This window comes from Acinonyx jubatus, chromosome C2 (genome assembly GCF_027475565.1).
Source record: "Acinonyx jubatus isolate Ajub_Pintada_27869175 chromosome C2, VMU_Ajub_asm_v1.0, whole genome shotgun sequence".
In the NCBI taxonomy this organism is placed as follows: Eukaryota; Metazoa; Chordata; class Mammalia; order Carnivora; family Felidae; genus Acinonyx; species Acinonyx jubatus.
In genome coordinates, this window is record NC_069384.1 from 46,002,699 (window position 1) to 46,015,745 (window position 13,047).

General features: G+C 37.7%; 1 protein-coding gene across 5 annotated transcripts in view; it reads right to left on the bottom strand.

The window, feature by feature from the left end:
• DCBLD2 (discoidin, CUB and LCCL domain containing 2) overlaps nt 1-13,047 on the bottom strand; it is an 87,347-nt gene that overhangs the window by 18,442 nt on the left and 55,858 nt on the right. For all 5 annotated transcript variants that reach the window (XM_053220720.1, XM_027077611.2, XM_015080687.3 and 2 more), the window contains 6 exons: nt 9,258-9,309; nt 6,993-7,065; nt 6,537-6,670; nt 4,776-4,816; nt 3,737-3,952; nt 2,878-3,002 (listed from right to left, as the gene is read on the bottom strand). In XM_053220720.1, the coding sequence (XP_053076695.1) occupies nt 2,878-3,002; nt 3,737-3,952; nt 4,776-4,816; nt 6,537-6,670; nt 6,993-7,065; nt 9,258-9,309 (641 nt within the window). The remainder of the gene's footprint in view (nt 1-2,877; nt 3,003-3,736; nt 3,953-4,775; nt 4,817-6,536; nt 6,671-6,992; nt 7,066-9,257; nt 9,310-13,047) is intronic.

Sequence of the window (13,047 nt, forward strand, 5' to 3'; positions counted from 1 at the left end):
TTTTTAAACGTGGGACCAAAGGCAGTACAGGGCAATATTCCCTGAGAGAAGAGAAACACACGAGGTGAACCCTTCTATTGCCCCAATACTGTCTGGAGAGAGCCTTCGTGTCTCAGTGAATTGAGAACACAAAGCTCAGAGATGGAGAGGCCAAGCCAGCTAGAATTCGCAAGACAGGGTATAGGAGAGAAAAGAACTGCAGAGAAAGAGAGACTTCTAGGATCTGTAGGGAGTTTCTCCTGAACTCTTCAGTTCCATGTAAGGAAACTATCTATGGATGGGAAAAGAACCTCTGAAAAGGAGTCCTTTTCAGGGTTGGGAACAGCACATGTTACCAACAGACAGTGTGAAGAAAACTCATTTATACATGGGACTTTGGGTTGAGTACTTGGAACACTATTGTCTCTGTAGTAGAAAAAAAATCTGAACTAAAAGCTGCTCAGGTCCTGCCTAACAAAGCTAAAATGTAAACCTTAAAAAGACCAAACAATTCCCAAGTAACCTAACTGCATACCAGAATAAAGCTAAAAATATTTGAGTAATAAAAAACACTAGCACCAAACAATGTAAAAGTTCACAATGTCTGGCAACCAATCAAAAATTACCAGGCATGTAAATATTTTACATAATACCCATCAACACAAAAAGACCCACATGGGAGCACCTAGGTGGCACAGTTAAGGGTCCAACTTTTGATTTTGATCTCACAGTTTGTGGGATCAAGTCCACGTCAGACTCTGCGCTGACAGCGTGAAGCCTGCTTGGGGTTCTCCCTCCCTCTCCCTTGCATCCTCCCTGCTTGCTCCCGCTCTCCCCTCTCTCTCAAAATAAACTTAAAAAAGAAAAAGACCCACATGTGACACATTAGTAGACAGAATTAGCAGACAAGGGCATTAAAAGAGTTATTATATACTCCATATGTTTTAGAGGTGGAAAAAAGCATGAGAATGTTCAGGAGAGACTTGAAAGAAATTTTTAAAAGCCCAAAACTGAAAATTTTGAGGTAAAAATACAACACAGAGGATAAAAATACACTGGACACGATTAATAGATTAGATGTTACAGAACAGATTAGTGAACTTGAAGGTAAAACAATAGAATTTTCCTAACTAGAACAAGGAGATTAAAAAAAAAAATGTGTAGAGCACCAGTGAATTGTGAGACATCTGCAAGAGTCATAATATTCATGTAGTGAGAATTAGAGAAGCAACATATTTGAGAAAAAATGGCCCACAATTTTCCAAATTTGATGCAAATTATAACCAACAGATCCAAGAAGCTCGAAAAAGCCCAAGCAGAAGAAACACGAAGACAACTACACAAAGGGACATCATAATCAAACTGCCTAAAACAGATGATAAAAAGAAAATCTTAAAAGCAGCTAAGGAATAAAAAGCCACATTACCTATTGAGGAACAAAGGAATTCTCACTGGAAACAACGCATACCAGAAAACAATGGAGGGAAAAACTACATCAACCTAGGTTTCTATATTTAATGAAATTATCTTTCAAAAATGAAGCAAAAAAGAAAGTCTTTTTCAGAAATATAATTCAATAGTGCTAGATGTTTTTATAATAGGAGCATGGATAATTCTTATGATTTCAAAAAATTAACTATATTCCACAAGTATAACAAATATTCTACAAATAAGTACAGATGTGCTCAGAGTAAAAAGTAGCCAAGTTTGGGGTTAAGCAGAAGATAAGTATAAAGACAATACTGTTATATACTCAATGGGTAGAGCCTCACCAAAGATGAAGGTCATGTGATATCAAACAGAAAAGAGGGAAGACGACCTTGAATAACAACGAAAGAGTTTAGATACATATGACAGATTATAGGAAGCCCCTGGAGTTTTCTGACTAGAGAGATAAGAAAAGTGGTAACTGAAGATATATTAGCAAATCATACATATGATAGAGAACAGACAGCATCATATAATTGAAATTAAACTCAGGGAAGTTTCACTAAAAAAAATTGTGCTTACAATTTCAATTCTAGGTGATAAGAAATCTACCCTCCTTGAGCACAAGGATTCGCCCAGTTATAAGATCTTTGTGGTGGATCACGAGCCAGACGTACTTCTGCCTACTCCCCATCCCTTATCATCTGCTCTGGACCATTTCTGCATTATCACAGTCTACTAACTGAAACAACAATTTCATAATTACCACAGAAATTAAGAAAATTCTTCAGGTAGGAAAAAAAAATAGAAGTTTCCTAAGACAAAATTTGGGGAGGTAATCTTGAAATGAACTTTCAAATCTATATCCTACACTATAATGTACTTTTGCCTTTAGCTTTTGTCTTTTGTCCCCCCTGGCCTACAGAAAAGAAATCTGGGAACAAAATTAGGCTCTCCATCATTCTTTGGATTAATAAGAAAATCTTAAGAAATTACAAGTTCATTTTTAGGATTTCTTTTTTTTTTTTTTTTTTGTAAGTTACCACTACTTACTCAAAGTCATTCATGTAGGCTCTACGCCCAAATTCACTCATTCATGTAGATTCTACGCCCAACATGGGGTTTGAATTCATGATCCTGAGACCAAGAGTCACATGCTCTACCACTGAGCCAGCCAGGCAGTCCTCCTTTTTAGAACTTCTTCATAAAGTATCTAAACAATTGAGTTAAAAATGTAGTGAAAAACATCAGGAAAGTACTTACCCTTAAAATAATTAAAAAGGACCTGGAACCACTAAGAATTTCCTAACCACAGTTAGAAGAGTAAAGAAAGCTAAAAACCAACACAAGGTAAAATAACCAGAAGAAAGCAAAGGCCAAATGATAACCAAAGTTAACATCACACAGGAGAGCTTCCTTGATTTTTGGTAAAGGCCCATTTTTAAAATAAAACCTTGATAATCATTTTACCTTATCCTGCTCCACGCCAGGCTCTCTGTACACCGTCCATCTCTGTCCATCATCGCTGTATAGAATTCTGTAGGCTGACACATAGTAATTGTGTTCCACCATGGTGGAGCCAGTGGTTACGATGCCTAAGGAACGCAGAGTGGCTTTCATTAGTGTGCACGGTCTGATCCTTGTTCAGCATTGAAGCCCAAATACCTAAAGTGCACTGTCCAGACATTTTTGCCAGTAGCACATTACCGTCTCTAAGGGCCAGGTTTCATTATAATAGTAAATAAATCTTTGGCTCTGTTCCCTTGTAGAGACACATGAATTATGGGTGTACATAAGGAAAGGACTACTCTGTTTTGACAGCTTGTGTTCACATCACTGTAAAATATATCTTACCTACCAAGTAACAACGACCCCCTGGGAAGGAACAGATTAAAACGATTCTTTTTTTCAGAACCAAATTGACATAAATCTTTAACAAAAATTACTTAACCCAATTCTAATCAATTATTCTAACCATCTGATGAACTGCTCCAAATGAATTTGTATTCAGCACATGAAGAGTATTATTTATAGCACTTAAAATGAACTCCTTGAACATAAATTTCTTTTAACGACTATAAGAGATGTCAAGATCACTTAACTGAAACAGTACCTTAAAAGAATCTTATTACAATGAAAAAGCAAAGTTAATAAAAATCAAATACCAACCCCTCTCCTCTGCCATGTTTCATAAAACCACCTACAGTAATATTTAACACCATACAATTACATTTTCAGTGACCTAATTTTCTATGAAAATCTTCGATGTTATCAGGTTTCTGAATAAAATCAGAACCAGGAATCATTCTAGAAAAGTATGTCTCCCAACCTGTTATCTTCTTTTCTTTATTCAGATCTATTTGTAACCACTGATACTCATCAGCGGCAAAAGCAGCCCAAGGAGGTCCGGGTTGCTTCAGCCTGGCTTTCTCGGGTTTCCAGCTGTTCTCCTGCCCTGTGTGGTCAGTCCACTCCAGCACAGACGATGCTGTTATCTGCGCGTCGGCAATCACCCCGGATTCCATCCCCAGTGTGCCGTAACAGCCTGAAACGACAGAGACAGTAATGTGGTTTCCAGAAATAAATTCAAAATCTGTATAAATGTGCTCATTGGAAACTTTCTATTGTACATGTAATTAATATATACTATGCTAATAACACACTGTAATACAGAAATTTCAAAAGTAGGCGATGTTCTTGGTTCTATGTCTTTGTGTCTTGTCAGGAAATGGACAGACATATTTATTCACAAGCAATAGCCATTAGTTTAGCAGCAATGCATTATCCTCTTCCTGGGACACTGTCTTCAGACCAGTGGATGACTCACTCCCTACTGCCTTCAGGTGTTTGCTCAGGTGTCACTTTCTCCACGAGGCCTTCCCTGACTCCACTTAAAACTCCAGACCAGTCCCTCCTGCACTGCCTATCCTCTTTTCTTGACTTACTTTTCTACATTTTCTATAATATTATAAAGAGTTATTTATAATTTATTTATAATTCATTATTTATTTATAATTTATCCACTGTTTCCTGTAAATCTCTCAATACCAGTATTTAAGCACCAGGAAAGGAGGATTTTGTCTATTCTGCTCACTTTTGTTTCACTAGCACCAGAACAGTGCCTGAAAAATCAAAGATGCTCATAAATATATTCTGTTGAATTAATTACTTCTTCAGACATAGTGAAAAAATCACCTTTCCTAAGGAACTTCCCAATAATATAAAACCTTCAGTTATTCCATCTATTGTATTAGTGTGACATATGAAAAAGTGCAAAACAACAGCAATTAGCATACTGCATGACAGTGTTTAAAAAATATTAACAATTACACAATTATAGTAAGTTACAAAGTCCATGAAAGGCTTACCACTTGTCTTAAATGTAAAAAGACTTGTAGATAAGTGTCCCCTGAAAGAGAGAAAGGTTTTTCTTGGTGACACTCATATATTGACTTCCCTATATTTGTCTTAGTAAAACTTTTTCTTTTGTTTTTATTTTACTATATAAAGAACTAAGGATATTCTATGGCCATTAAACAACTGATACTGTTCTCAGCCCCCCCCCCTGCAAAAAAGTCTGATTTCAAAACAACTTCAGAAATCAGAATAACAACTTCTGAACTCAGCATAAACAACTTTCTCTACAAGTATCTAGTGCCTGTATCACACATGAAATGTGCAAGTATGCCCATGTAACCTTTAATATGTACTTATTTATCTTTCATGGAAATGAACGGATTCCTCAAACTTTTATGTGTCATTTGCTTTTGTTGCAAGTACATTACATTGTAACTCTCAGAGAATGAGGCTCAAGTTTCCTGGGGTAAACAGAAAAAAAGCTGGCTACAAATAAGAGAGCTTGCACTTGTTACAGGAATAAGCAAAGCTCAGAACAAGTTAAAGCTGCAACCCAGCACCGCATCTGGATTTCAAAGTAACAGGCAAGTTAAGTGTAGTGGGAAGAATGGAGGAGGAGGGGAACACGTGACTAGTTTACCAAGGACTCTAAAGAACCTGGGGGGATAAAATCATCAGTGTATGCTCCTGATTTCAGCACAACATTCAAACCATTATTCCAAATGGATGTGACCCACCCTTATTTTTTTCTTAAGGTATGAAAGGAAGAGAACTGATGAAAAAAATTCTTTCTAAAGGTAGAAGAGGGGAAAGGAATGAAAGAGTCTGCGTAAAATCATCTAGAAGAAACCAAAAGATGGAAAGGTAGCTAAGTCTATACCAGGGATGGGCAAATGATATTTCATACAGGGCCTATTTTGTATGGCCAGGGAGCCAAAAATGGTTTCTGCATGGTTAAAAAGCTTTAAATGAACCGAAAAAGAGTAAGTGACCAGGGACAGTTGGCACATAAAGCCCAATATATGTGCGAGCTGGTCCTTTGCAGAAGAAGTCTGCTGGCTCCTGTATTATACCGTCACGGACACAGATTATGCTCTCACCTTCTGAATGAAAACTGCCCTAGGACCTCTGAAGAGAAACTGGCCTGCTTTCCATTAGGCTTAGTATTACCTACAGGACTAAGCCCATCTAGGAGGCAAGATTTACAAAAACAGATCCCAAGTATTACATTTCTATTTAATGTTTCAACTTTTCTTGCTTGTGATGCCTATTCAGTTTCATAAAACTGATCACTGTAGTGACCATAAAAATACATTCTTAAAATATTCTCTTTGGATTAGAGGAGGATTCGTAACACTACTACTTCTGATTTATGTCAAAATTTAATTTATACTCAAAAGTATTTCAGTTATCTCAATCCATCCTAGGTCACACAGGCTGTAAGAAACAGAGCACTTATGCCTCCTGATCTTTAAAATGAAATAAAAACTTGGCCACAGACTTTGAGACCCTTACTCACGAGACTGTTTAAGCACTCAGGAAAGAACAAATCATCCTCCTAAATGACTACCTTTCTGATTGAGAACATGCCAAGGTAGTGAGACCTGGCCTATATTCTTCAGGATATTCAGACAATCAGCACACAAAGATGGGAGTGCTCACCCCACCGTTGTGATTCCATGAACACCATTAACAGTGATGTTGCTCAGGTCTAACTAGTCACTATCCCACCCCTGCCCAACCCGCTTATTGTTAATAACACATATACTTACACCACAGATGTGACGTTGTTAGCCAAAGAACTCTCATAATACGGGATACCTTTACTAATTACAACACTGATTTGGCCACCCAAAATGTTTGACACTACTCCTGCGTGCACACCAGCCATGCACAATGGTGAGGACTTGAAGAAAGGAGAAATAAAAGATTAGTATTTAATTTTCTTTGGGTAATTTATAAACAAGACACTCCTTTCCTCAAGAAAGGAGTTGACCCGGGCAGTATTCTCAGTAAATATAGGATTAGTGATGGGATAACAAAGAACAGACTTGTAGCACAAGAATGAAACATTACATAATACAAAATAATAATAATAATAATAATAATCCCTTGAAAATAAATTAAGATTAAAGATATACAATCGGTACACATCAACCTACTCTGGAGTTTAAAAAAAATAAAGTTAAATCACAACGTTAACATAAGTCTAGGTTACTGAGACTTACATCTCTGTATCCATGAGGGATTGTTCCAGAGATCTCAGCAAAAGGAAGCAAACAACCAGCTGGGCAGTACTTACTGTGAAATGAAAACAAGTTCAAGGGTATATACAGTGTACTTTCTGGGGGAAAAGAACAAAAACCACATATTCATTTTTCAGCTCATTTAAAAAGTATAATCTCACTGCCCTAAGAGAAGCACCACTTCTAAAAAGCCCTTTTTTTTTAGTTCATAATGAATGGTAGACATTTTTGCTATATGATCTATTCATATTTAATATGAATTTAATAGCTACAAGCTATTCTATTTTGTGAATGAACCACAATTTATTTTACCAACCTTCTACGGATCAAATTTAAGTTGACTTAAAAATGTTTGGCATTTATTCATTTATTTACTCATTCACCCACCCATCTACCCACTCAACACATTTATCCGAATGTCTATTTTGTCGTCTGTTAAGTGCTGGGCTGTGCTAGGTACTGGGTTTACAAACATCAGCCAAATAAATATGCCCCCGTTTTCACTATGTCTATGCTCCAGAAGTCGGGGGAAGGACGTTAAACTGATACCTAAATGAGTAATTAATTAGATTATGATTTTGCTACGAAGAAAAGGTGCTCCCTGAAATAAGTAGGAGAAAGCAAAGTTAATAGAAGTAAAGAGTAATACAAACATGCAGTAAATTTACTATGTGCAGAGCAGCCTTCTGAGTACCTCAGGTAACCCACACAAGAACCCTAATGGTAGATATCATTATTTTCCTCATTTTACAGATGAAGAAACTGAGAAACAGTGTGCCCAGGTCCCGCAACTGGGAACTGCCAGATGGGCTCCCGGTTCTAAGTTTTTACACCAGGCTCTGCACTGCCTCAGTCAGGAAACAGGGCTCTGAGGAAGTGAAGCCTCATCAAAGGGAGGGCAATGCACCCTCATGGACAGGAACAGCAGGCCATGAAGCAAGGGGGCCTGTGTGTGTGTCATCAATGGAGGACGACCATTGCAGGTAGAGTACAGTGAGCACTGTAAAACTAAAAGGGTAACATTAGTTTGAGAGAAGCTGGAGAGGTAGGCAGGGGCCAGATCATGCAGAAGCCTTGGGAGCTATGGTGAAGAGTCTGGAATATATTTCTAAGTAAAAATGGGAAGTCAATTAAGGATTTTGACAGCTTATACACACAATCTGATTCATATTTCCAAAAAGGATTATTCTGACTCCTGAGAAGAAAGAGACTGTAAGGAACTACGAGTGGAAGCTGAGACATCGTTAGGCTGGTAGTGCCATAGGCCAGGCAAGAGAGAACGGCAGTTTGCATTTGGGTGGTGATGACGGAGCTGAGAGGAGAGGCTACAAGACCCTCAGGCAGGGCTGGGTGCCACACACTCATGACAGAGCCACCTCTGCTGATCGGGATCCTCCCTGAGTGCTGAATAGAGTACCCATCCCTCACAGAACTATTCTGGAAGACAAAATAAAGGTTGTTCTTTGGGGAGTTCTTTGGGGAGTGGCAGCAAGCTGGGGGGAGGTTAGTGACACAGCTCTTACAAGATGGGAATAAATTTGCCAGGCAGAGAGTAAAGCGATTCTAGGCAAAAGTTCAGACAGCTCAGAGCAGTGTAAAGAATCCAGAGCCGTTTCAATATAAGTACGTAAGATGACATTGGAAAATTGGCCCAAGAGCTACTTGTGAAGGATCCCGAAACCAGGCTAAGGAATTTGGATGACATCTGCCCTAAGAAGGAACTCATGAAGATTTTAAAGTAGGGGAATGATCAGACATGTATTTTAGGATGTAATTTGGCAGCAACGTGAGTGGTGGAATAGAAGCCAGCAAAGGTTAGTCCCAGCCGAGACAAGAGACAAAGAAAGCAGCGAAACAGTAGTAGAAATGCTGCCTGGGCAAGTACACTGAAGAATTCAGTCCCAGCCGAAATCATTCTCTTCTCCTTTTTGAGAAAAGATAAGTAACGCCTCTAGCTTCATTAGCAGTTTTGCCAGGCTTTGAAAAGCAACTAGTTCTACTTTTAAAGTATATTAAATTATACTTTCATTGTAGAGAAAATCCAAATGCTACAATTAAAGCAAAATTTAAACATGGCTACTCAATGGCTTTAAATAAGCTCTAATTTGCTGACATCTTAGACCAATGATTATGTGTCATGTGTGTGACACATACATTAATGTGCATTATCTTTAGTGTATAAAGAATAATGATGAAGTAGATGAAGAGTAACAGTGAAGGGAAAAAAGGTTACAAATATAGTCATACCTGAACTCAGGTTCCAAAAAACTGGATGCAGTGTCTAAACAAGTAATTAGATCTAGAAAAACAAAAACAAAAAACAGATTCAATAATACATACTTTTACTGAACACCAACTGTTTCCAAATCCCAAATCATATTGTTCTAAATTTTAAATCTCAACAGCTGTCAAGGTAGTACTAATAACTTTTTACAAATTTTTGTTGATCATGATTTCCTTGATATAAAGTATCTTGATTTCTAGAGCTCTGTCTCTCCAATACTGTTTGCTACCACATCACCTCATTGAGTCCTGTATCATATATATAGAAGTTACACAGATGAGTGTAATTTACAGACATAAAATGACTTCTACAAAATATAGCTCCTGAAAAAATAAAAACTTTTTCATTATTGTATAGCTTAAAAAACGATCCTTTGCTAGGTACACACAAGGAAAACAGTGACAAAAGAGAGGTGAATTAATTTTGTTGCTCTAAGTAACTAAAATCTAGTCCATGGCCAGGACCAGCAGCACCAGCATCTTCTGGGAACTTAACAGCAATTCAAACTCTTGGATACCTTCCAGACTTACAGAATCTCTGGATGTGGATACTCAAAAATCTGCTTTAACAAATCCTCCAGGGAATTCTTAAGCACACTAAAGCTGAAGAAGCCCTAACCTAAATAAGACGGAACTTCAAAAATTTAACATTTCTATCTAGAAACCAAATCCGAGCAAGAGGTAACTTCTTTCGTTAAGACTTAGCCCACAGACTGGGTAAAACGTGGCTTTAGGTTCAAAGATGTCAATGGCTTCCTTCTGCTCTTAGCACAGAGGGCAGAGCTGTCAACATGGCCCACAGGTCTTGAGATGCCTCGTCCCGCCTAAGTCTTGTTTTGTACCTGTGCACAGGTTTATTGCCACATCCGCCCTCTTTGGTTCCTTGGGCACATATTGCTCTCTTGACCGAGAATGATTTTCTACTGTCCTTTAGCCTTGCTGGCTTAACTGCTGCATCCTCACAGAAGCTGTTCCTCACTTTCACAAGTCAAACACCTTTAGCACATGGTAGGCACCTAAGGCTTTTTGTTTGTTTTAATGAATAGGTGACTATTACATGTTGTCAAAGTACTACGTGTTATGTAAGAACAATCCGTTGACGTAATCACGGAGCTATAAGCAACATCATTTTACTATGCCTAGTCTATGGACAGAAAAGGCTTTTAGTCCTCATCTTTGTATCTATTGTCAGCAATCACAGCATATGGCCTAACAGGAAGCTTTCAATCAACATTAATGAATAAAGGGATGAATAAAAGTCTGTGGCTGTTGGCATGTTTGGCTAAGTCCATTCTTGGATAGCCTGTATAGAGGAAAACCTAGGCCTTAAGGCAATCACAAAAGTAAGTGATTTACATATAAATTCTTGGCCAAACAACTGAGCTGAGGGTGACAATACACTGATGAGAGAACACCCCACATGCACCCTCGCATGCTGACGGATACAAATGTTTGTTAAATTAATGGGCACCACAGCAAGCATAGCATCACTGATTATTCTAGCTTACAATTCTGAAGAAATTATCACCCAAACGAAATCTGAAAGACCTAGAGCTAGTAACTGTTATGCCAACAGAAAAGTGATTATTTTGAGAGTGATTACATGGATTCATATCTACACACCATAGACACTTGAATGATAATTAAATCTGTGTTTTAGGAGTTTAAGAGAATACATGCCTGGATAGGGGTTCACTAAGACCTGGCTGAATGACTGGGAAAAGCAGACACACTGAATTGCCTATACCCTGATTATTCCTAATTACTCCACACTGTATCAACGAGAACTGATTTTCTGCTTTTCTGCTCTACCAAAAGAGTTTCTAGCTTCTAAGATTAGAGGTTCAACTTCTAAAATTAACAGCCTGGGATGCAAAGGTACCTGTGTGGTCCAAGATGGCATTCAAGCCACAGGAAGACTGCCAGCTGGCCTCATTACCTTCAGGCCACATGCCAGAATGCTGGTCAACTATGGATATACTTGATCAGAACAGGGTTTTATTATAAGTCCATGCAGAACTGAAATTCCAGATTATGCCATGCATATGTATGCAGCTCACTTGACCTTGCTTTCAAATTCCATGGAGGCTCAAAAGAGGTCCCTAGGAGGAAAATAGGAATTCAAAATGGACAGCTATGAGGAGAGCCAAGAAGACTAAAGACAGAGAAAGGAAATCATGACTACAAATCTTGAGCTTTACAATTCCACAAAGGCAAAGAAAGAAAACATGGAGCAGGCAATTAAGAAGCTTTAAAACGTCTTTCCTGAAAGCTTTTCCCAAGTAAATAATCTTCCAGAAAACCACTATTACTACAAACCTTCTAGCTAATAAGAACACAGCTGAGGCAAGATAAATAGAACTCAAAAGAAACCATCTGCCTAAGAGACTTCTGATAGCAATGTATAAGAAATTATATAAATGGAACAGAAGAATCCAGAAATAAGTTCTAAATTTAAAGTCAGCTGATTTTGACAAGGATGCCAAAACAACTCAGTGGGGAGGAAGAAAGGTCTTTTTAACAAACGGTGCTGTGAAAAGAGGATATCCACATGCATAAGAATGAAACTGGACCCCTACCTCAGATCCCATACAAAAATTAAAGGGGATCTAAATTTAAGAGCTAGCACTATAAAACTCTTAGAAGAAACCAGAGGTATAAATCTTGATCTTGGATTAAGCAATGTTTTCTTAGATATGATACCAAAAGCATTATAGTCACACAAAAATACGTTAATTGAATTCTATCAAAATTAAAAACTTCTGTACTTCAAAGAATGCTATCATGAAAGAGAAAGATAATCCACACAACGGGGGAAAACATATGAAAATCATACAATCTGATAAGGACCTAGTATCCAGAATACATAAAGAATTATTTCAACTTGATTTTAAAAAAGACAATCAACCCAATTTAAAAACGAGCAAAGGATCTGAACAGACATTACTCCGAAAAAGACATACGAATGGCCAATAAGCACATGAAGATATTCAACATCATTAACCATCAGGAAAATGCAAATCAAAGTCACAATGAGATACCGCTTTATACCCACTGGGATGTCTAGAATCAGAAGGACAAATAGGACTTGGAGAAACTGGAACCCTCATGCACTTCCTGAGGGATTTTTAAATGGTGTAGCTGCTTTAGAAAAGAGTTTAGCAGTTTCTTAAAAAGAGATTCCATATGACCCAGCAATTCCACTATTAGTATATACACAAGAAAACTGAAAATATGTCCATACAAACACTTCACAAATGGTCATCAACTAATGAATGGAGAAACAAAATGGGATATATCTACACAATGAAATATTATTCAGCCATCAAAGGGAATAAAGTACTCATATATGCTACAACATGAACTCAAATACACTAAGTGAAGATGCAAGTCAAAAAAGACCATACTGTCTGACTCCATTTATATGAAATGTCCAAAATAGGTAAATCTATAGAGAAAAAATCAGATTCGTGGTTACTGAGGACTGGAGAGGGAGAGGGTTAATGGGAGATCACCGCTACTGACTATGGGGTTTCTTTTGGGGTGATAAAAATGTTCTAAAATGGACTATAGTGGTGGCTACACAACTCTGAATATACTGAAAATCAGTCAAGTGTAGTGAGTAGTGAATCATATGGCATAATAAAATGATAATAAAAAATTTTAAAGTGAAGAAAAAGATGCTATTATAGAAGCAGGAACAGTTTTCCTTTATATAGAGCACATCTGCGTTGAGGGATGAAATAAAGCGTAG